Source organism: Chrysemys picta, chromosome 5 (assembly GCF_011386835.1).
Source record: "Chrysemys picta bellii isolate R12L10 chromosome 5, ASM1138683v2, whole genome shotgun sequence".
Classification (NCBI taxonomy): domain Eukaryota; kingdom Metazoa; phylum Chordata; order Testudines; family Emydidae; genus Chrysemys; species Chrysemys picta.
Window position 1 is genome coordinate 17283055 of NC_088795.1, and position 21147 is coordinate 17304201.

Here is a 21147-nt window from a genome sequence, read left to right on the forward strand (position 1 = left end):
CAAGACATGCTGCTCTCTTGCAGCCTCTACAAACCTAGCCTTCTCCTTAAAGTTACAGGATCTAATTATTATTTTTTGTGGTGAAACTCAGGAGGTGAAAACAATGAAGAGTCTTTGTGGCACCTTAGAGACTAACACATTTATCTGGGCATAAGCTTTCGTGGGCTAGAACCCACTTCATCAGATGCATGGAGTGGAAAATACAGTAGAGAGGTATAAATACACTGATGGGAGTTGCCTTACCAAGTTGGGGGGTCAGTGCTAACAAACCAATTCAGTGGGCTATTCTCAATAGTTGACAAGAAGGGAGGAAAAATCACTTTTGTAGTGATAATGAGTTCAGTGTAATCAAGGTGGCCCATTTCAAACAGTTGACAAGTTGCTAATCATAGCAGCAGCATGATGTTGTTAAAATCCTTGCCTACTCTTCTCTTTCCCCTCCCCTGCTCCCGCAACATTTGATCCCAGCTTTTGTCAAGTTACACCTTAAACTTAGGTTGCAGAACAGGGACACTCCACTCCCATAGATCTCATGTCTTACTAGTTTCCTTCCTGTTCCATATGCTCAACACTGGACTTTTTCTCTCTCCTTTTCTCTCCAGAGTGGGTAATTAATCCTTCTCCTATGTTGCTTTTTGCTATCTGGAATGCCTTCTCTGTGCCTAGGCCGTGGTTCAGCAAGGTACTGTAAGCATGTACTTAGCTTTAAGCATGTGAGTAGGCCTAATGACATAACTGTGTTTACAACAGAGGGTCCTGTGGCACCTTTGAGACTAACAGAAGTACTGGGAGCATAAGCTTTCGTGGGTAAGAACCTCACTTCTTCAGATGCAAGACTTGCATCTGAAGAAGTGAGGTTCTTACCCACGAAAGCTTATGCTCCCAGTACTTCTGTTAGTCTCAAAGGTGCCACAGGACCCTCTGTTGCGTTTTACAGATTCAGACTAACACGGCTACCCCTCTGATAACTGTGTTTACAGTTATGCATGTGCTTAAGTACTTTGCTGAGAAGTACTTTGCTGAGGCCTTAATAACCCTCTGAAACTTTTCAATTCTCTTCCCAACTATAGATGGGTGAATAAGTTCTAGAAAAATAAGAACTAGCTACAAGCCCACAATAACCCATCTGTGTTCAAGTTCAGTACTATTGCCACAACATGATGAAGGAACACTCAGCAACAGTAGAAGGAGAGGCAGATTAAGGAGAACAGTGAGAAGAAAATACAGCTTTGGTTTGAACTGTGCTGTGAAGTTTTTCTTTCTGAGTCAAGCAGTTGGTATGCGGCACGTTCTGCAGATCTGAGCTGGCACACGGTCTCTTTTGTGCTTTTCCATTTCTTCATTAACTAAAATATTTTTAAGGCTGACTCCATTACTCACCAGTGGTGGAGACAGGGAAAGCAGTCAGCTAAAATGCTTTAATATAAACTTGACGTATCAAAGAAGATCATAGAATCATAGGACTGGAAAGGACCTCGAGAGGTCATCTAGTCCAGTCCCCTGCACTCATGGCAGGACTAAGTATTAAAAGATAGATATGTTTGATTTATACCACACCGTCCTATAAGAATCGTCACCAATCATCAGGTTTATGTGGCCATCAGTATTTCTTTCTTCATTAAGGGCCTGAGCCAAAGCTCAGTTAAGTCAGTGGAAAGACTCCAATTGATTTATCTGGGTTTTGGATACCTACTCGATGAGTGAACCACAAAGTGTTCACAGGTTGCCTTTAGTTTAAACATGCCTAAGTTTTAGATGCCTGATTTACTCTGACACCTCTGAAGATTCATTCGATCGCTTCAGCTATAGGAATCTTCAAGAGGAAGCTGTGAGGCCTTTTTCCCTCTGAGCAGGTGTAAGTAAAACAAGGCACTTATTTTCTGGAGAGCAGCCTTTGTTTTATATCCTGTTTGAATGTCATCAAAAGGATATAGGATGGAGAAACAGAGGCAAAGAGAAGTGAAGTGACTTGCCCAAAGTCACTCATTGCTGTTAATGAGAACATGCTCATAGTTTTCACGTAAACACTTTCTCATTACCAAACTTTTATTATAACTTTTGTCCTGACTATTTATGTACCTATGAATATCTTGGATAAAAAACCGTTATATGGATTGAAGTTCTCTTTAACTTAAATATTTTTCCAAAAGCATCAGGCCTGATTGTTACCACATTTACACATGTGTAAATCAACAGTATTTCCCCTAAAGTAAATGGATATTTCTTATATAACAATGTACTGCTATAAGTATCAGTGAAAAATGAACCCAGTAACTGAATTAAACCACGAAGGGTCTTATGCCCCAATACTTAGTCAAAGGGTAGGATTTCCAAAATTCACTTAAAACTGGCCTAACTCTGCTCCCAGTGAAGTCAATCATAAAAGTCCCATTGACTTGAGTGAGACCAAAGTTAGACGAACTCTGAATGCTTATGAAAATCCTATACTTTTGGCTACTTAAAGAAGTGATAACTATGCCCACTTGTGTTTGTTCATATCGGCCATATATTACTGACCTTTTCACCAGCATGAGAGGTAGTGAATAGTTTTGCCTAGAAGTGATCAATAAAAGACTGTTAGTAGGGATTCATTAATAATATAGTGCCTTCTTAATAATAATATTTTGTAGTGCTGACAATAATAATGTGATGCACAGTGTACAATACACACACAAATACAAAAAAATCCCCTGCCCTTAAGGATCTGTTATGGGGTTAATTGTAAGATGGTCCTAACAACCACCAACCCAAAACACACATTTTCCAACTGCCCATTTTCTTTTTTTATTACTCTGTCAGTCAAAGTTTGAGTCCCCAACCACACTACCCACCAACCTTCTCCCCAGCTGTGTTTGCTTCTTAAAGAGAAATTATGCAATCATGCATTTACTGAAAGAACTGAAACACTTTGCTCATGGAAGACCAATAAGAGTTGGTTGTTAAAACTAATGTTCCGTAGCGCAGTGCCGCTAAAACAAATGCTAATGAGGTGCAGGTCAATAAATAAACATAAACAATGTAAGGTCATCCTGTGTGTATTTGCATCCTGAATATGTTCCATGGTGATTTCCCTTGAAGACTACATTGATACTAAAAGGCATATATACAGAGTTTACAACAGTGCCTTGCAAAATAACTTTCCAGTTACAAGGAATCAAGCTTTCTGGTTTCTATCAGGGTGCTACAGCCATTATCAAACTTTAATGGCTGCAGGTGCAAGTTATTTTATAGCAAGTTTTTGTTTGACTTAAAGCTGTTATCACTAGGTGTTACAGATGTCAGTTCCATCTGCTCTACTTCACCATCCTTTTTTTTTAAAAAAAACAGCTGCTGTAATTAGCAAGGCAATTTTTTTTTGCCATAAGTAAATAGGTTGTTACCCTGTATTTTTAGGTTCAAGTGCCTACTACTGCAGAAAGATTCAGTTGACCAAAAGCTTTACCAGCTGTTAATGATAGGTACCTTGTTTTCTCAGGCTTGTATTACCATATAATTTTTTTTAGCACTGTCATACATGTTCTTGTATACAATATCCTTTGTGATGTTCCATGTGCCAGTGAAATGGATAACATCTGATTGATTTTTCCTCGTTTTTAATGTAGACGTCTCTAAGATTTGTAAGCATCTTGTACTCATTATAAAGAGACTCCACATCATGTTCCCTTCTTGCAATCTTGACATACTAGTTAAAAATGATTTTTATCATCCAAGAGTGTCCCTGCATTAGGACGTTACTGTTGTGTGTTGGTGTATGTGGTGTGATGTGTGGTGCACAGACACTTGGAGCAGGAAGGAGTGAAAGAGACCAGTCTAACTGGAGAAGAGCCAAAGGAGGCGGAAGATTTGAAGGAAATTATTCAGTTTTATGGTTTCCCCTTCTAAATCTTACTGTTTACTTGGAGAACAGCCGTAGGTGCTCAGAAGGCTTGATTTAAGCTCTGCACACCTTGAACTATTCAGTTATATATACTTGCCCTTTCCAGGTGCACAGTATGTCCTGCTATTTATTCCCCCAGAACTGCAAACTGTCCAGTTACTCGTCAGGATGCCAAGTAAACAAAAGTTGCCAAGGTTTTTGCTTGCATTGAAATAGTTAGAGGTTCCAAGGCAGCGTGATGAACAGCACAGCTTACTTTTATTAATACAGAGACAAGCAAAGTTTAGGAATATACTTTGCTTCCCAGGCCTTTTGCGTGCAAAGACTTGTCAAGTCACAGGTGTATGTTCTTACCTCTCACGGACTGACAATGCTTACGAATAGAACCATCCCCTTTTTAACTATCAGTTTTAGGGTAAAAATTCAACATGACTCGTTTTGAGCAGTAGTGGTTACAGAGCAGCTAAACCATGACACACCCCGCGCATGATAGAGGTGAGTGCATACATGAAATGAAAGAGCTGGCACTGGCACAGTTGTTCAAGGAACCCCATTTCATGAACAAAAAGCCTAGGGGGGGAATCTCGTGCTGGTGTAAATTGTCATAACTCCATTCAACTCAACTTTTGAAAATGGGACTTAGGCTCGTAAGGCCTGGGCTACACTTGAAAGTTGTACTGGTAGAACTGTGTCAGTTATGAGCATGTATTTTTTTTTTTTTTTTACTAATGTAGATTTACTTGAACACACGCTAGGGTAGGCACAGTTATACTGGGGTAGAGGAGCCTTTAGAGCTTATTCCAGTTCCCATACACAAATAGCTAGACTGCCATAAAGCACCTTTGTGTTAATTTAACTGCATCCATAATAGGGGTGGTGCTACTTTAACTGTGCCAGTATTGTTAAAGTGGTACAACTTTCTAGTATAGACAAGGCCTAAGTCACTTGGGCACTTTTGCAAATCCACCCTAGAGCTCAACAGTGCCTAGAAGGCACATCTCTGTATTACCAAGTTATGCCCCTCCCCTCCCCCAGCAGGCGTTCTGGGAGGTGGTGTGGTTCAGATAGACACTAGCCCTTTTAGAGGGACAGTGCGCACTCCCCATTGGGAATATGCCTCTCCTTCTTGTGGTCTGTTCCCCAGCCTCTTTGGCACTTGTACAGGCCAGGGTACAATCAAGCCTAGGGTATTAGATTCATGTTTTAACAGGACATGATAATAGTGTACTGAAACAAAGGCTTTTATTTGTATGGTTTTGTTGCAGTAGGGTACGGTGAGCCCCTCCTTACTGAAAAAGTTGGGGATACCAAGATCTGGGGAAAGGATAGATGGTCCAGTGGTGGTGATTTGGGAGACCCAGGTTCAATTCCCTGCTTCCAAAAGCTTCCACTGAGACCTTGGAAAATTATTTCATTTCTCTAAGCCTCACTTCCCCATTTGTAAAATGGGGATAATGGCACTTCCCTACTTCACAGGGGTGTTGTGAGGAAAGATACATTAAAGACTTTGAAGTGCTCAGATACCACATGGAAAAGGGATCCTGATACTCAATATACAGAAGGGGGGGGGGAATGAGATGGTTATATTTTTCCATTCTTTTCTCTCTGAATGGTCTTCATAAAGTCATAGCCTCTCTCTCTGCCTCAGTCTCCCAACCTGTGAAAAATGGATAATAATACTCACTTTCCTCACACAGGACTTTTATGTCCACTGACTCTAGTGGGGGCAGCACTGAGCCCTTAGTGTGTTTTTTTTTATGTACAAGAGAAGACAGAGTTTTAGGTAGCCATATAAGGGTATGCACCTCTACTTGCAACCCTACTCTATTGGAGCTCCCTACATAGCAACCGAAAGAGGTTGGGCATAGAGTTGGGCAAAACTTTTGAAACTTCACAAAGGGATTTTATAACCGTTAGCCTAGTGGTTAGGGCATTCACTTGGGATATAGGAAACCCAGGGCTTCCACATGCCAGGTCAGTGCTCTAACCAACAGGCTATAGGGCATTCTGGGATGGGTCTATCTCGGTCTCTCCTGTTGAAGCTGTTCCACTTTGTATAAATAATTAGTCATTGGAGCAGGGACTGGAACTCCACTGTCCTCCCTTCCAGGAGAGTGTCCTAACCATAGGGCAATAGTCAGTCCTACACACTCTCTCTGGCCCAATGACTATTCAAGTAATTTATATCAAGTGGAACAGCTTCACCAGGAAAGACTGAGAGACCCACGCCAGAATACCACCAATTGAAATGAGAGCCCTAGGCGAAGGGTTACTCCAGGGGGCATCCCCACTTCCCCCTAAGCTTTTGTGACTCTAGCCTGTCATTTCCTTTGCTATTGTTAACATGCCCCAAATGTTTTGCTTATACCGACATAAACGTTTTCCAGCTGTTTTGATTCACTGAAAAATCTGAAAAAATTCAGTTGCTGTTCGACCCAAACTGATTTTTTCCCCAATTTTTCTGAACTGCCAGTGAACCAAAAAAAACAGTTATTGACACAAATTTAGTTGGGCATTGGCAAGCTGGGGCTGAGGGGCACCAGGGGTTCTATGAATCGTTCTGTTGTTGCTCTGCCAGGGGCTCAGTAGAAGGTGATGTATTCCAGTGCTTACTTCAGCCAATGGGATTTGGTAGCCTCTGGAGGGTGGCACCACCTCTGCTCCATGACCTGTGGAAGGAAACTTTTTCTTTCTCTCCCGCCTACCACTACATCTAACCAGAGCATGGCCTGTCTACTTAGGTTGCACAATGGGTTCAGGATTTGGCCCTGAGACGTGATTCATTACATCAGCCTTCCCGCTAGCAACCTGCTGCAAACATACCTGCTGGAAAGGAGTAATTCCTTCTTTATCAAGCTTTTAACTAACTTGTTTAAGTTACATGTTATCAATGTGCCAAATTCTGTTACAGTAAACAAAAATGTGATATATTGTAGCACCTTGTCTGCCTACTGATAAAGGAAAAGGACTTTGTATCCCATAAATTTTATGGTTTGATAGGAATATTTGCATAGATAGCAAACTTCAAATTTGTTTAAAAGTGTTTCTGAGAGAGTTCATCCAATTTACTTTTCCGGCCCATTCTTGTCCTATTGAATAAACATTGCCAACATTTTGCTTCACTGAGAGATTTCCATCCCTTAAGATTGCATCCACATGAAGAACTGCATATGGAGGTGCTTTAAAAAACCAAGGCCCCAGTCTTGATGCTGTATGGGCACAGGGGTCTGAGGTGGGTGGGAGAATGTAGCTCACCAACTGCCCCAAGAGGCCATTTTTCAGAGCTTAGTAGGGCAGCAGGATGACACAGGGAGTGTGAGGATTGTGTTTGATAGGGGAAAGAAATGGGATGGAGCAGCAGTGGGTTTCAGATTGAGAGTGGGTTTCAGTTGTGTGGATGTAGTTGGGCTCAGGTACTGAGGAGAAGTTTATTGATCTTAATTACCTCAGGCTAAAATACTGAGGGCAGGAATACTTAGTGATCAACAGCTAAAATATCTGAGATAACAGATGGGTTATTCATTCCCATTCTGCATCAGAAACATATGCATTAATAGAGATCTACACAGAGGGCAGGTCATGGGTTGAAGCTCATCTTTGCATTGCCCTGTTCCTGGTGTTGCTCTGTGAAGGGCTGCAGATCCTACACTGAGTCAGACAAGCCTGAGCATCTGGAACTAAAACAGAAAATCAGCACTAGCAAGGAGTGTTCCAACCCTTTCTTCTAGATCAGTGGTTCTTAACCTTTACTGCAGCCTGCACCCCTTTGGTTCTCAAAATATGTTCTCGCACCCCTTAAACCTAAAAAATATGTTCTCGCACCTCTTAAACCTAGATATATATTTTTGTTTGTATATTACAGTAATCGTTAAAAAATGCATAATGTTAATAAATACATAGGTTTGATGAAACAAAGTAGTTGTACTTACGTGCCTCTGTTTAATTTGTGTTTTCAATGATTTACCTTCTAAAAAAATCTGGCATGTCTTGCACCCCCAGAAAGGGAATCTCGCACCCCCAAGGGTGCGTGCACCCCAGGTTAAGAACCACTGCTCTAGATATACCCCCTTTTCCCATGTTATTCAATCAACAGGGAGTGGGAGCAGCCTAAAACACCCTAATTTGCTTCTGTGCCTACACACAGTCACCCTTACAGTGGGACTATCCTCCTTGAGCTCTTTAAACTAGCTTCAGGACTTTCCACCAATTGTGCAGCCGGAGAACAGAATTTAACCTCAAAACTGCCCTCTTGGGTGGGTAGTTAAATTCTCTGCAATCTGACTACAATATGAATACTGTATATTGAATGCAGCCAGGCCTGATTCAGTGAACCTTAAAGGGGCTAATAAAAGAGAGCTGACAAAATACATGCTACCAAAACATCAATACTTTCTTTACATTGGATGATTTATGAGAATAGGGGATGATCTTTGGGATCTGTTTTATGGCTGTCTAATCACTAGGTAGAAGTCTTTTGATGATATAACAAAGAAGGATTTTATGTAAATGATAGAGCTACTCAATCAAATGGTGAAATATTTACTTAGCTGTGAGCAATGGACTTCCTTGTAAACTCTCAAGACTTGTCCTATTCATACAAGGTTGTTTTTTTATTTAACTGCAGCAGATAATGACTTATAATAGGACAGTAAGAAAGTGAAGTTCCTGGTATCACACAAAGAAGAGCATTTAACCTTACTTTTACTATCAGTTTGAGTGACAGAGGCACTTCCACTTCGATGATTACTTTAACTTCAGTTCTGAGACAGTTCAGTATGTCTTGAAGTCAGAGTTGAAATCCCCCTGTGACATGTTGTGGCATGATTTCACAGTGATTTGCTGTGAGACTGAGGGGAGACCAAGGAACTACTGTTAAGGGTTACACACCTTTCTAATTTCACCTCAAATGTTTAGCATGATTGATATCAAGCCTTGCAGCACAGGGGTTTGAGGCTGTAATTTGAGTAGATGTAAGTTTCATTAAAGTGCTGGAAGGGACTGGAGTGTAGGTGGCTGGCCTAGCGGTAACAGCTGGGCTGAGGTCTGCCCACCCAGGATGGTAGTCACCAGGCAGGAACTGGAGGAATCGCACGAGCCAGGTTCCAGAAGCAAGAGTCAGGATCAGAGTCAGGCCGGGGTCAGAGACTGAAGATCAGAGATAGTACCAGGTTAGAGTCAAGAGGCAGGAATCAGGGTCAGAGTCAGGCTGGATTGGAGACCAGAGATCTAGCTAAGTCTGGCATTGCAGCAGGCCAAAGTCTGTGTGGTTGCCCAGACGACTTCCTGGGGTTAAATAGGGTGCTTGGCCAGTCAGAGGGGTGGGCCAGAGGGTGCCCTCACTCTGGGTCTCTTGGGCAGTACTTCTTGCAACTCCTACTTTCCATAGTGCTCCCTGGCTGTGACTCTGGGCTTCCCAGTGGCACTGTGGGAGTCTCAGCTGTCCCGGGCTCTTCAGACCCCAGTTCTAGTTCCCAGGTCCTTCCAAATCCCTTTTTAAGTAGAGACCACTTTCGCCATAATGCAATAGAAGCCTTGATCACACAGTTGAAGAGAATGGGACTCCATGCATGCACAAGGGCCGGCCTGCACAGCGTCAACTGCAGGATTGGAGCCTAACATTGCTGTTTGAGTTCCAGATTAGAGGAAGACTCTACTAACCTGCTTTTAAATGAAACTATACTTACAAAACATTTTCTGCCAGTCTCTTGTTTAACAATTCCCTCTGTGAAACACTCTTTCCCCTTCATACACACAATTGAAAACAACTGTCATTTCCTCCCACAGCAGTCACTGCTTCCACTGGGAAGTTTTGATGCTGTGATTAACGGACAGATGTCTTAATGTTTGGTAGGATGGATTTAATTACTCCAGGGTATGGGACTGGCTTATGAGTTTTCTGCTGGGCAGTTCTGCATTAAAATATAATGATGGGGCTCAAAGCATAATTGTAAATATCCAGCATCAATCTTTCAAGCAATAGACACAGAGAATATTTTAGGAAATGAAGGTGGAAACCTACAGTAATTGAAGATGTAGAAGTTATTTGATCAACTGTAGCAAAATAGCAGGGTGTTTTTTTACTAGATGGTGTTCTCCTTTCCTCAGAGATTAGTTAGACTCTGGGTCCAAATCTGTGGTGGAATTGAAATTATGAAAAGTAATGTCTCCTTTTATTCCTTTATATGTAAAAATTAAATGGATATGAAAGAATTTCTATGAAATCTTCTGTTCAGTGGAAGATATATTAGTGTCTTGTTTTTATTTTCAATTATTTTTTTAAGAAAAGAATTGCTGATATACAGCATTGAACATTTTATACATATTATGATTGTGATAAGAGCACAGCAATAAAAGAACAGTAGTTTCCCCCTTCATGAACAATACAAAGTTGCAAGAAATCAGTAGAGATGGTTGTTTTTTCATCAGAAAATGCTGACTAGTTGAAACCAAAACTGTTTGCAGGAAAGGGTTGGTGTCAAAAAATCTCCCATTTTGAAAAAAAGTTTGAAATTGTCAGTGTCCCATTTTGAAAACAAAAAAATGTTTGACCTTTTTGTCACATTTCAGGACAGAAAAAAAATTCAAAATCTCAAATTCTCTCAGGATGGGAAAAACATTTCCCACCCAGCTCTAGTAATCAAGTGAATTTATCGATGTAGGCTTGCAATTTTCAGAGTCACCTTGAGGATTTTGATACTCATCTTTTGGGGGGAGAAGGGGAATTGGGCATCCAAATCCTTGAATTGGATATGAAAATCTCAGCCATAGGCTTCACCAAATCCTACATCTCAACCATATAAATGGGGAATTGAAACAATGCAAATAGTCTTTTAATTTTTTTTATTTAAATTATTTTCCAGATCTTCCCAAGGCTCTGGCAATTAGACTTCTAGATGGTCTTGCACTCTTCTAGTAGCTAGTGAGTACTCTTCTAGGGCCTCATCTACAGCCCATAGAAGTCAATGGGGATCTTTCCATTTCAGTGCTTTCGAATCAGCCCCTTAGATTCCATAACAAAATGACGTAGCAGTTGCTTTCTAGTCAAAGGAATGCTGATAGCCCAACAAAAACTGCCTTTTTTATGTGAGATCACACAGGACCAAAATGGACAGAACCACTATGTACTGCATCCTTAAACTATCCTTCCCCCTTAAACGGCACCAGCAACAAAGTGATAACCACTGAATTAACCCTAGGAATTAACTCTATTCCTGGCCCCATGAGCTGTTGAGCACCCTCAACTCCCAGAGTTATGCACATTCCTTGTCCTGCTGGTGTTGCTCTGATTTTTATAGGAGAGAGCCCTAAAATCTGTGCAGAACTATAATTTGGCCTACTTTACTCTTCAAGAAACAGAAGGGTTTTAACATCATTTAAAATATAGGATCATTCTTCCTCTGAAATCGCTTTACCTACTAAAATATTCTATGGGTGGTTGTAAGCATAGATGGACTCAAAAGATGGGTTAGAATAAGCCTTGAAAATTTTAGACAAAATGCCATTATATGATACAAGTCATGGCTTATGATTTTGCTCTTCCTTGGTACATGTTACTGGATTAGATGCTACTCTGATCCAGTATGGCAATTAGTGCCGTAGCATCTATATGCCACAATACAAACATAGAGCAAACAATGGTCCCTTCCCAAAAGAGCTTATGGTCTAGATCAGGGGTCAGCAACCTACAGCACGCGTGCCAAACACGGCACGCGAGCCGATTCTGAGTGGTATGCTGCCTGCCCGGTGAGAGGAGGAGGAGGGGCCAGAAAGTGTCACGCTGGGGGAAGAAGCGGGGGAGGAGGGAAGCTTGGCTGCCGCAGGACCAAGCTTTTGCCTCCTGCCGCCGCAGGGGAGAGCGGAGGGGGGGTCCCGGCCCCCCGCCCCACTCAGCCCCCCCAACCGCCCACTGCTGTCCCCTGCTGGAGCAGGAGATAGAAGCTTGGTCCTGCGGCAGCCAAGTTTCCCCCTTCCCCCGCTTCTTCCCCCAGTGTGGTGCGTTCCGGACTCTCCTCCTCCTCCTCCCTCTCCCTGCCGGCGATGGCCCTTGGGAGGGGAAGGGGGAGTGGAGCAGAGCCGAGCGGCAGCGTGCTCGCTGCTCCGTAGAGCAGGCAGAGAGAGGTAGGGACGGGCCTTGGGGAAGGGGGTGGAACAGGGCATATCCCTCCCAGCCCCCTGCCCTGAGCCGCTCAGGGCAAGGGGCTGGAAGCACCCCCAGGAGCTGAGCATCCCAGCCTTTTGCCCTGCACCTCCACACACCCCCAGCCCTCTGCCCTGAACCCCCCCACACACACCCAACCTTTTGCCCTGCATCTCCACACACCCCCCAGCCCTCTGCCCTGACCTCGAGTCCCCCCCACACCCAGTCTTTTGCCCTGCACCTCCACACACCCCCAGCCCTCTGCCCTGAACCCCCCCCACACCCAGCCTTTTGCCCTGCACCTCCACACACACCCCAGCCCTCTGCCCTGACCTCGAGTCGCCCCCACACCCAGCCTTCTGCCCTGCACCTCCACCCCCCCCCCCAGACTTATAGAGAGAGACCTAAAAAACGTTAACATGTATTACCAGCACGCGAAACCTTAAATTAAAGTGAATAAATGAAGACTCGGCACACCACTTCTGAAAGGTTGCCTACCCCTGGTCTAGATTATACCTATATATATACACACATGGTTATATAAAGCTAATTCTCTTACCAATTACAACCTTCAATATAGATCTTGGATATAATCCAGTCACATAATTTATATTAGAGTAAAAAATGAAGAAGGAAACCTACAATAATAATTTTTAAAATAATCTAAAACAACTATATTTCCAGGTTGGCCTTTTTGAAAAAACCCCCCCACCAAATTTCTAATAAATACATATATATGGTAGCTATTCATGTTTAAAATGCCTACGGCAAAAAGTTTACTTTTACAAACCATTAACGGGCTTATGTGGTGGTGAAACCAAATGCTACAGACATGTCTGAACACTTCTATTTGTCTTCAATGGAAACAAACCCAAATGATCATAATGCATATGCTGTCATAATTAATTTACTTAGATGGCTGCGTCTATGTGGATTTTTTTAAAGTAAAACATATCACCCTGCTATGTGAAAGAGACAGGATGACCTCAGGGATCTGTAGCTCTAAAAACTTCCCTCCATGAGATGAGAGTTCAGGGTTGTGTTTAGATTGATTCCAAATCCTAACTGGCAACACATCATAAAGATTAACTTTTGTATAATCTTTTTTTTATTTGGCATTTCAAATTTATCCCATGTGGTACCTAACTTACGTAATTGTCATTTGGCAACATCCTGGGACACCCAGATGATCAAGCAAATGGAACTGATTTCCAGAATTACAGTTCCAATGTTTGGCAGCCCATTCACAACAAGATTTGTACAAACTTGTGATTGTAAAAAGCTTAAGTTAATTAAAGACCCACCCAGCTCAATTATGATTCAAGGATGTCAGCTAGGTTCAATAAATGAAATTAGGTACTGATCCTGTACTCCTTACCTAGGCAGAGCTTCCAGTCAATGGGAGTTTACATGAATAACCAGTCCAGGATCAATCCCATAACAGAACAGTCATGTTTCTTTGCAATAGATTACATTTATGAAAATTATTAGTATGAAAGTTTGAACTGTTTCAGGATAATGTAGATAGCATCACATACAGGAGTGTTAAAAGACCCATAGATAGAAACAAATGATGGATAAAGGTGAATAGGTTTAGCTAAGCAGAAATGCTTATCCAAAGCCTATTTGAACCATGGACAAGGGAAATTCTAGGAATTACAGACCATTAAGCCTCATGAAATAAACAAAACTCTAACCAAGTGTAGAATAGTATAGCATAACATTTGTAGAAGTTGTACCAGCTGGATCAAACCAGGATGACTTCCGTTAGGGTAAATCATGCCTCATGAACCTTTTAGTAAATAGAATTGTAGATAAAGTTCACCTGAAAGACATACTTTATTTGGATTTTCAACATGATTTTCATAAGGTTCCTTATAACACTCTCAAGGAAATTATCCATGAAATCTGAGGCAAAGACTTCTTTATTAAAAATGGGTTTAAGTATACAGCTGCTTACAGAGCAGAGAGAGGGTGACAGAGTTATCACTGGGACTGGTTATTCACTGAGCCCATTTGCAAACTTGAATGCCTACATTCATGTTTAGGCACCTAAATATAAAAGTGACTTGGTTGTTAAGAGGTGCTGATCCTCAGAGGGCTGATTGTCTTGGCTGGGAGTTCCTTGCACTCAGCACTCTCGTCAGTGCATTTTTGTGAAGGAGCCTACAGACTATGAGCCTAACTTCAAGCACCCAAGTTTGAAAATGTCGGCCTAAATTTAAATAATTCCACATATTAAAATTTTCCCATGTGGTCATTTTAGTTCAAGGGTCATTTGGCAAATGTTCATAGAGGTCTGGCAAAAGGTGCAGGTCATTGCAGCAAAAGAGATCTTTTTTTTTTGCGGGCCTCCTGTATTTCTTACTAAATGGCCCCATAAAGGGATGTTGGCCTTCTTGCTGGATTGCGGAGCAGTGGGTGAGAGTGCCAACCAAACTTCAGGTGGCACTCTGGCACTTATAGGCCAGTGGCAACTCTTTCTTTTGAGGAAGAGTGCCATTGGTCAGCCCTGGCACTTCTAGCAAGCTTCTGGATTGGCCTGTAGGTGGCTCAGTGCTGACCATAAAAAGTGGCACCAAACACAGACTCCTTCCTGCTCTGCCCAATACCATTATGAAAATCCCATCTTCTTTCCTTGTAATTATTAGTTTGCTATAGTGTCCCAGTACTTTCCTGAGGAATTGAAATTAGGGGGGGTGTTCTAATTTATGGGGGGTGGGGGTTGGAAAATGACTAAATTGGCAATACTGCAGGTAACTATTTGACCATTGGGGAGATATGGGGGAGTTCTGGGGGAATGTAGGGAAATCCCTGGTGTCCATATTTCCTTGCTCTGTCAGTATAGATTTGTGTGTTGTCGATTGGGTGTTGTGGACTATTTCAATTGCAGTCAACAGTATGAGCAGGTACATTAGGACTTTAAATCAATTGTGGGGGTGTGCATCTCACAGGTGCTGTCTGTTGGCTAAACAAGCACCAGTTTTATGGTTTGTATTGAAGTATTGCAAATTTGGGCATGCGGCCTCTGGCAATAGAAGTTAAATTCCTTAATGGAGATAGATTTGTTGGGAGGTGGTTGGTTACTCCCAGTGCCACAGAGACTGGAAGCAGAGAATAATGACCTTTCCTGTAAATTAACCATCACCCCACATTCAACACAGGAGGAGGTTAGGTACAGAGATTGCTGAGCTTTTATGAGGTCTGGTGGTTTCCTTGTGCAGTAGCCATCATAAGCTGCAGGCCTGGGTTAGGCCTGGGAATTAGGCAGGATCCGACAGGGCATTGTGCGTAAGTGGTGGTTAAGTCTGGGGCAGATAAAATATTTTGGATTTGGGCATCAAAAAGAGATGCTATTGTGTTTGCCTTTTCATTACTGCCAGGACCAGTTGCTTTGAGGAAGTATCCTGTCTAAGGTGCTACAGTGTAATAAAGTTGCAGACAGTTGGCCAAAATCCAGATATCCATCTCCATCCTCACCGGTCCCTGCCATTTGCAATTCCCTGTTCATGAGTTTTGCTTTACTCACAAATGTCTGCACACAGCTATAATTTAACCAGTTCAGGATTCTAGATGATTTTTGAAAAAGAACATTTATTTTGCTCTTAGCTTGACCTTTGTTTCATGTGGCCATGTGACCTCTACAAAACCCAACTGGAGAATAATAATTATTGGCATCATCGGTCTCCTGGCATTAGCAACAACAGTGGTTTAGTTACTGAGATTCATAAACCTTGGATTAATTGGATTCCACTTGTGGCTTTGTATTCTTGCAATTCAACCACAATTATTAGGATTCAGTAAGGGAGCACCTGTCCTGTAAAACTAAAAAACCCAGTAAATATTAATTATATCCTTTCTTTTTTATTATTATTCTGTGGGTTTGGAACTATTAAGCCTAATACAACTCACTTGCTTCTTTGCCTGTGATTTGTTTGGTCATGTTAAATAGTTGAGGCTCATCTGTGAATGACATTGGCAAGAGTCTGTGGTTTTATCACTCATTGGAGCCAACTGGAAAAAAGCACACTTCCTTACTAGTAGCATACTATGGGTAGGCAGGCTAAAAACTAAGGAAGTCTAAACAATAGCGCTGTGAGCTGTTAAGTACAACTCTTAAGACTTTCAATAGATGCAACTTCCTTTCAGTTACTGTCAACACAGAAGTGTGCACTGGAAACGCAAGAAACATATTACACAAATAAAAAGCAGCGTTGGTCACTGTGGTGTGATATTCGTTTCTGACACAAAAACATAAAGCAGATTATCAGCATAGCCAATGTAAAAACTAAACATATTCCATACCAAAAAAAAAAAAAGACAGTGATTCTCCAGGTTGGCTTACTGTGTTGTAGCAATAGTGGTTAGCACTTATATAGCACTTTATAAGTGCAAAGTGTGGTACAAACTCTAATTAATCCTCACAACAACATGACAAGGTAATTAAAATAATCCTAACCTGTGTTTCTTGGAGTTTTCACGATAACTGCCTTGGAAGATTCTAGAATCTCTGGAATTTTAGGAAGGTAAGATGTGTGCTACTAAATGTGTTAAACATCAGTGACCTCCTTCCTGATGCGTGTTAGTACCCTCCACTCCCTTACTTCTTTGTTAGTGAGGATCTCATTTGTGCCATTTTTATCTCACTTTCTCCCAGTTTCTCTTCCCATTACCAGAACAAAAAATGGAGTGACATATTTTCATTTCTGTTATTTTTTAAAGAAAAAAATAGTGGTTTCTTATTTATTCCAGTAACATTTAAACATACCGGAGCCCTTATTGCTGACTTACCACCACCAAAGAGAAGAAGACATTTCAAGAGTTTGGCCTGTAAATGGATTGTATTGCAGCTCTGCAGGACAAATGTGTGTCATGTTCGAGCCCAGTGACGCCTAGACTTTATTCCAAAAGCCCATGGGGCCTGGACTTGACGGCCCAGGAGGTCCCATTCAGTCCTATGTAGTGGTGGTTCGTGACTTTTTTGGCAGGTGAGGCTCAAATCACAAAATAGCTGTTTCCCTAACCCTACCCAATGTATAATTGAATAGCTATTGAAAGCTTACCTTATTTACAGTGAAGAAGCAACAGGTGGACCAGGGAGTTGGAGCTACTACAACTACCTTGGCCAGCATGGGGGGCGGAGCCGGAGGCAGACCTAAGGCTCAGCAGTGGCTTCTTGCACGCATGCACAAGGCCTGCCCCCATGCAGAAGGGTCCAGGGAGGGGCAAGACGCTGCATCCCAACCCCTTTCAAACCTCCTGCAGCCCAGGCTTAACTGCTACAATCCTGCTGTGGCCTCATCAAGCAGTAGTCAACACAGCAACACCCTTACGTAGAGACTCCTGGGCATGGCAAATTCCCATGGTAACAAGGCAGTTTGGAGAGGTATACCATTTGCTATACCAAGATTTGAGCTTCATGCAGCACTACATTCTTCGACCTTTCTGGCGTTGTGTTTTGCTACAGGACACAGTGAGTACTGACATTTAAATCAAATTTTGCCCTTAAATCTATAGATGGCAATTAAATAAAAAAGAATATGCAAAATGTATTTTGGGAATTCTTGATTAGGCTGTGCCTCACTTGCCTAGGCTGACAAGCTGCTCCTCCTCCTCTGTAGGCAACGTACAGGCAGAGAGCTTGGTCTTTTCTGCCTTGTGATCTTTTCCTTTAGTTAAGTATTTCTGTCCTCCCAGAAGAATCTCTAGGCCTCCAGGAGCCCCTGTTCATAATCAACCTGTTGCCGGCACAGAGGTCCCGAGGGGGGCAACACTGGGGTTCGTTGCCCAGTGTGCTTCGCACCAATGAACACACCAGGGTGGAGAAGCAGATAAAGTTTATTCGAGATCTCTGAAAAGGCACTAGGAGACCAGCATGTCTCAAATCAAGCGCCCAGATACAAACAGTTTTTCCCTTTTATACCCAAGTTGTTTACTTCAGCTTAGTTTCCCCCTTCCTTCCCTCCCTCCCTCCCCTTCCTTCCCCTGTAGCAGTTACATTAAGCAATTTTGTCTGCTGTAATTGTAGCTTGTTAGTAATTTTCCCTTCTGCAAGTTATCTTGTCCTTCAGCTGGAGGCATGTAGGCCCCCTTATCTCTACCGCTTTAGACAGGTTTGAGCTGTGTGGCAACTGATAGCTGACTATTACACATCCTGCTTTTCAGCTGCTGGCATTTTAGGTCAGTTAGAGTTCAACATGGAGAAGCTTTGGTTCACTTTGGCCTAGAGCAGGAGGGCTTCATCGACACTCGTGGTCTTCCGCCCCCCCTCACCCCCCCGAGTTACCTAGGGTGATGCCTAGTGACACCAACAAACCTATAGTTGTATCATCTTTGAGGATAAATGACTAAAGCAAGTGTGTAATTTCTAAATGAAGCTGTAATTCAGAAATGTCTCTAGCTGATGTCATCATACAATGCTTCCAAAATTAAGTCCCATACCTTGTCTCCCCCAAGCAATCACAAAAATCCACAGAAACGTCTGTGTCTATAAGACCACATCTAACAAATATCCAGAGCCATCCCTTAGGTACGACAAATTGGGGTGACCGCCATGGGCCCCGTGCTTTGGGGGACCCCGCGCTTCGATAAAATCGTGACGAGGCAGGAGGCAGGCATGCAAGAGGGGTGAGGAGGTGAACGGGGAGGCGAGCGGCAGGCGGACAGTCGGGCGGGGGGCTGCAAGGAGGAGCCCTCCTACCAGAACCTTCCCCTCCCCACAGCACCTCCTGTCCGCCAGCGGGCCCCACCGATCAGCACCTCCCCTTCCCTCTCAGCACCTACCTCCTGCCATGGATCAGATGTTTTGTGGTGTCCGGAGGCACTGGGGGGGGAGGGGAGAGGAGCGAGGGTGCAGCACGCTTGGGAGAGGGGCGGAACTGGGTGGGGAAGATGCGGGGCAGGAAGATGCGGGGGGGTGGAGTGGGGCTCGGAAGAAGCAGGGCCTTCTTGGAAGGGGTGGGACCTTGGGGAAGGGGTGGAGTTGGGGTGGGGCCCGGGCAGAGCCGGTGGGGAGCCCTCCCCCTCCACCCCCGGCAGATTAGAAACTCGGCGCCTATGTCCTGGGCCCTGCACCCCCCTAGAGACTAGGGATGGTCTCTAATATCAAATATCATATGGAAAGGAACTATTTTCCATGATATAGGTAAGGTCAGAATTAGGGTTACAATGGAAATTGGCTTAGTATGGATTGCTACTTCTGACTCCATATTAAACACAAAATTAAGTGTTTGTTTTACCTTATTTTTCAAAAAGCACTTACATTTATTTTTCAGTATTTTACTTGAGTTGACTTTGAAGAGTTGTATATATCAACTGTTAACTTGTTTTATACTAATGGATTATTTTGCTGTGTGACATCAGAGAAAAAAATTATAGTAAAGCTCTAAAGAAATGAGATTAGAAAAATCTTAATCTAGATTAAATACTTGGAAAAGTTGCATTTTTGAAATTATTAGTTTCAACCCTTCATGCTTTGGAGTGATAAATGAATATCTTAAAATGCCAATAGATCTGGGTGGGAAGTGGAAAGCCACCATAATTCAATTAATCGCAGAATATTGGATGCCTCTTTGTCAATGCTAAAGCAACTCAAACACTCACATGCTCAGCTGTTACTGTTTCACAATGAGAACTACAGTTGCCATTAAGAGTCTGTTGCCAGCAAAAACATCCGTTGGGTTCATTTTACCACCAAATATTTTTACACTTCTGCACTAATAAATATAAACTACCCTGGCTGGAACAGACGTACAATCCTACTGATCCTTATAGTGCAACAGGCAGAGTTTTAACCAGTTTTGCTCTACTTCAGCATTCTCAAATGCAGGCTCTGGCTGCACGGTGGATCTTCGACACTGACTTTAACCTCACAAAACTGAGAATCAACAGGAAAATAAAAAATCCCGATCGGATAACCTTGCATTGCTAACATGCTGCACTATACACATTTCACTTACAAGAAATGTGAAGGTATTGGCTTGTATGCTGCTCTTGTCATACACAATTTGAAAGACTGAAGAAGCTACATTCTCTGTAATGCAAGAGAAACTTGCTCAGTCCTAACGTTTTGAAACATTTTGGCTTCTGGGGGGAAAATGCCAAATGCTTAATAAAGACATTTTTCTGTTGGTCTTGGCTATATTTTATATTTTAACTTTGGTAGTTAAAAATATATAACAAAAGAATGTAATCAATGGAGGAGAAGTATATACATATGAAGAATGCCTGCTACTCCATGTAAGATGGCTACTATAGATCATACCCAGGGCCATCTTATATCTGCAGTGGGTTCTCACATAATCATGTTGGTGCACAGGCTTCTGTTACAATTGAGATAGTGTAGCTGATGACAGGGGGAACTAAACAGAGATTACATGATCAATCGGTTTCTCCTTTTATTGTATTTTTTGCTATTGATTCTCTAGTCACTTGACATAAAGCAGGAGCATTGCCTGAATGAACAGTGCACTTTGAATGGGGCTGACTTATGTACTGCATCTGAGCTCTTTTTAGGAACCTGCCAAGTATTTCAGTACTGAAAATTATACATGTTTTCAGTGTTGCATAAGGCTTATATTGCTGAACTCTCCAATATTTATTTTTAATGGGAATGTTGCCAGAATGAGGAATGCAGGATTGGAACCACAGTTCTGCTTTTTCCTCTAAGCATCAGTGAGAAATTGCACACGCATATATTGAATGTTGTAGGTTTTATACAATATTAAAACTGGGGCTGTTCTGCCATCATTGTAGTAGTACTTGTATTACAGCAATTTTGTAACCGATACACCCTAGAGGTGTGTAAAATACTTGTGGCAGAACTTAGTTTCCTGTGAAATTTTTCACGTCAGTGAACATTTTAAAGTGAAGTGATAGCACAAATGTCTTGGGTTGGATTTTTGAGCTCAGGAAGTTTAGCAGAAGTCATTTTGACTTATTTGTATTGCGGTAGCATGCAGGAGCCCAAATCACAGACCAGGACCCTATTGTGTCAGGCACTGTACAAACATAGACTTGTGTGGGTTGGAAGAAGAGGAAATATCCCGTAAAGATTCTAGAATGGAAGTAGGCTAGTCATATGCAAGATAAATTAGACTGGAGTAATAGACGCTTGTCCTACTCATTAAGAAGA

General features: G+C 42.3%; 1 protein-coding gene across 3 annotated transcripts in view; it reads left to right on the forward strand.

Moving 5' to 3' along the window:
* Positions 1-21147, forward strand: part of CFAP299 (cilia and flagella associated protein 299) — a 410267-nt gene that overhangs the window by 278376 nt on the left and 110744 nt on the right. Inside the window, exons 1-2 of one of the 3 annotated variants that reach the window (XM_024103101.3) lie at positions 16747-17002; positions 17089-17487. The exons of the other annotated variants lie outside the window; for them this stretch is intronic. Coding sequence (XP_023958869.1) covers positions 17218-17487 — 270 coding nt within the window. The 5' untranslated portion in view covers positions 16747-17002; positions 17089-17217. Of the gene's footprint in view, positions 1-16746; positions 17003-17088; positions 17488-21147 lie in introns of those variants that run through there. 3 annotated transcript variants of the gene reach the window in all.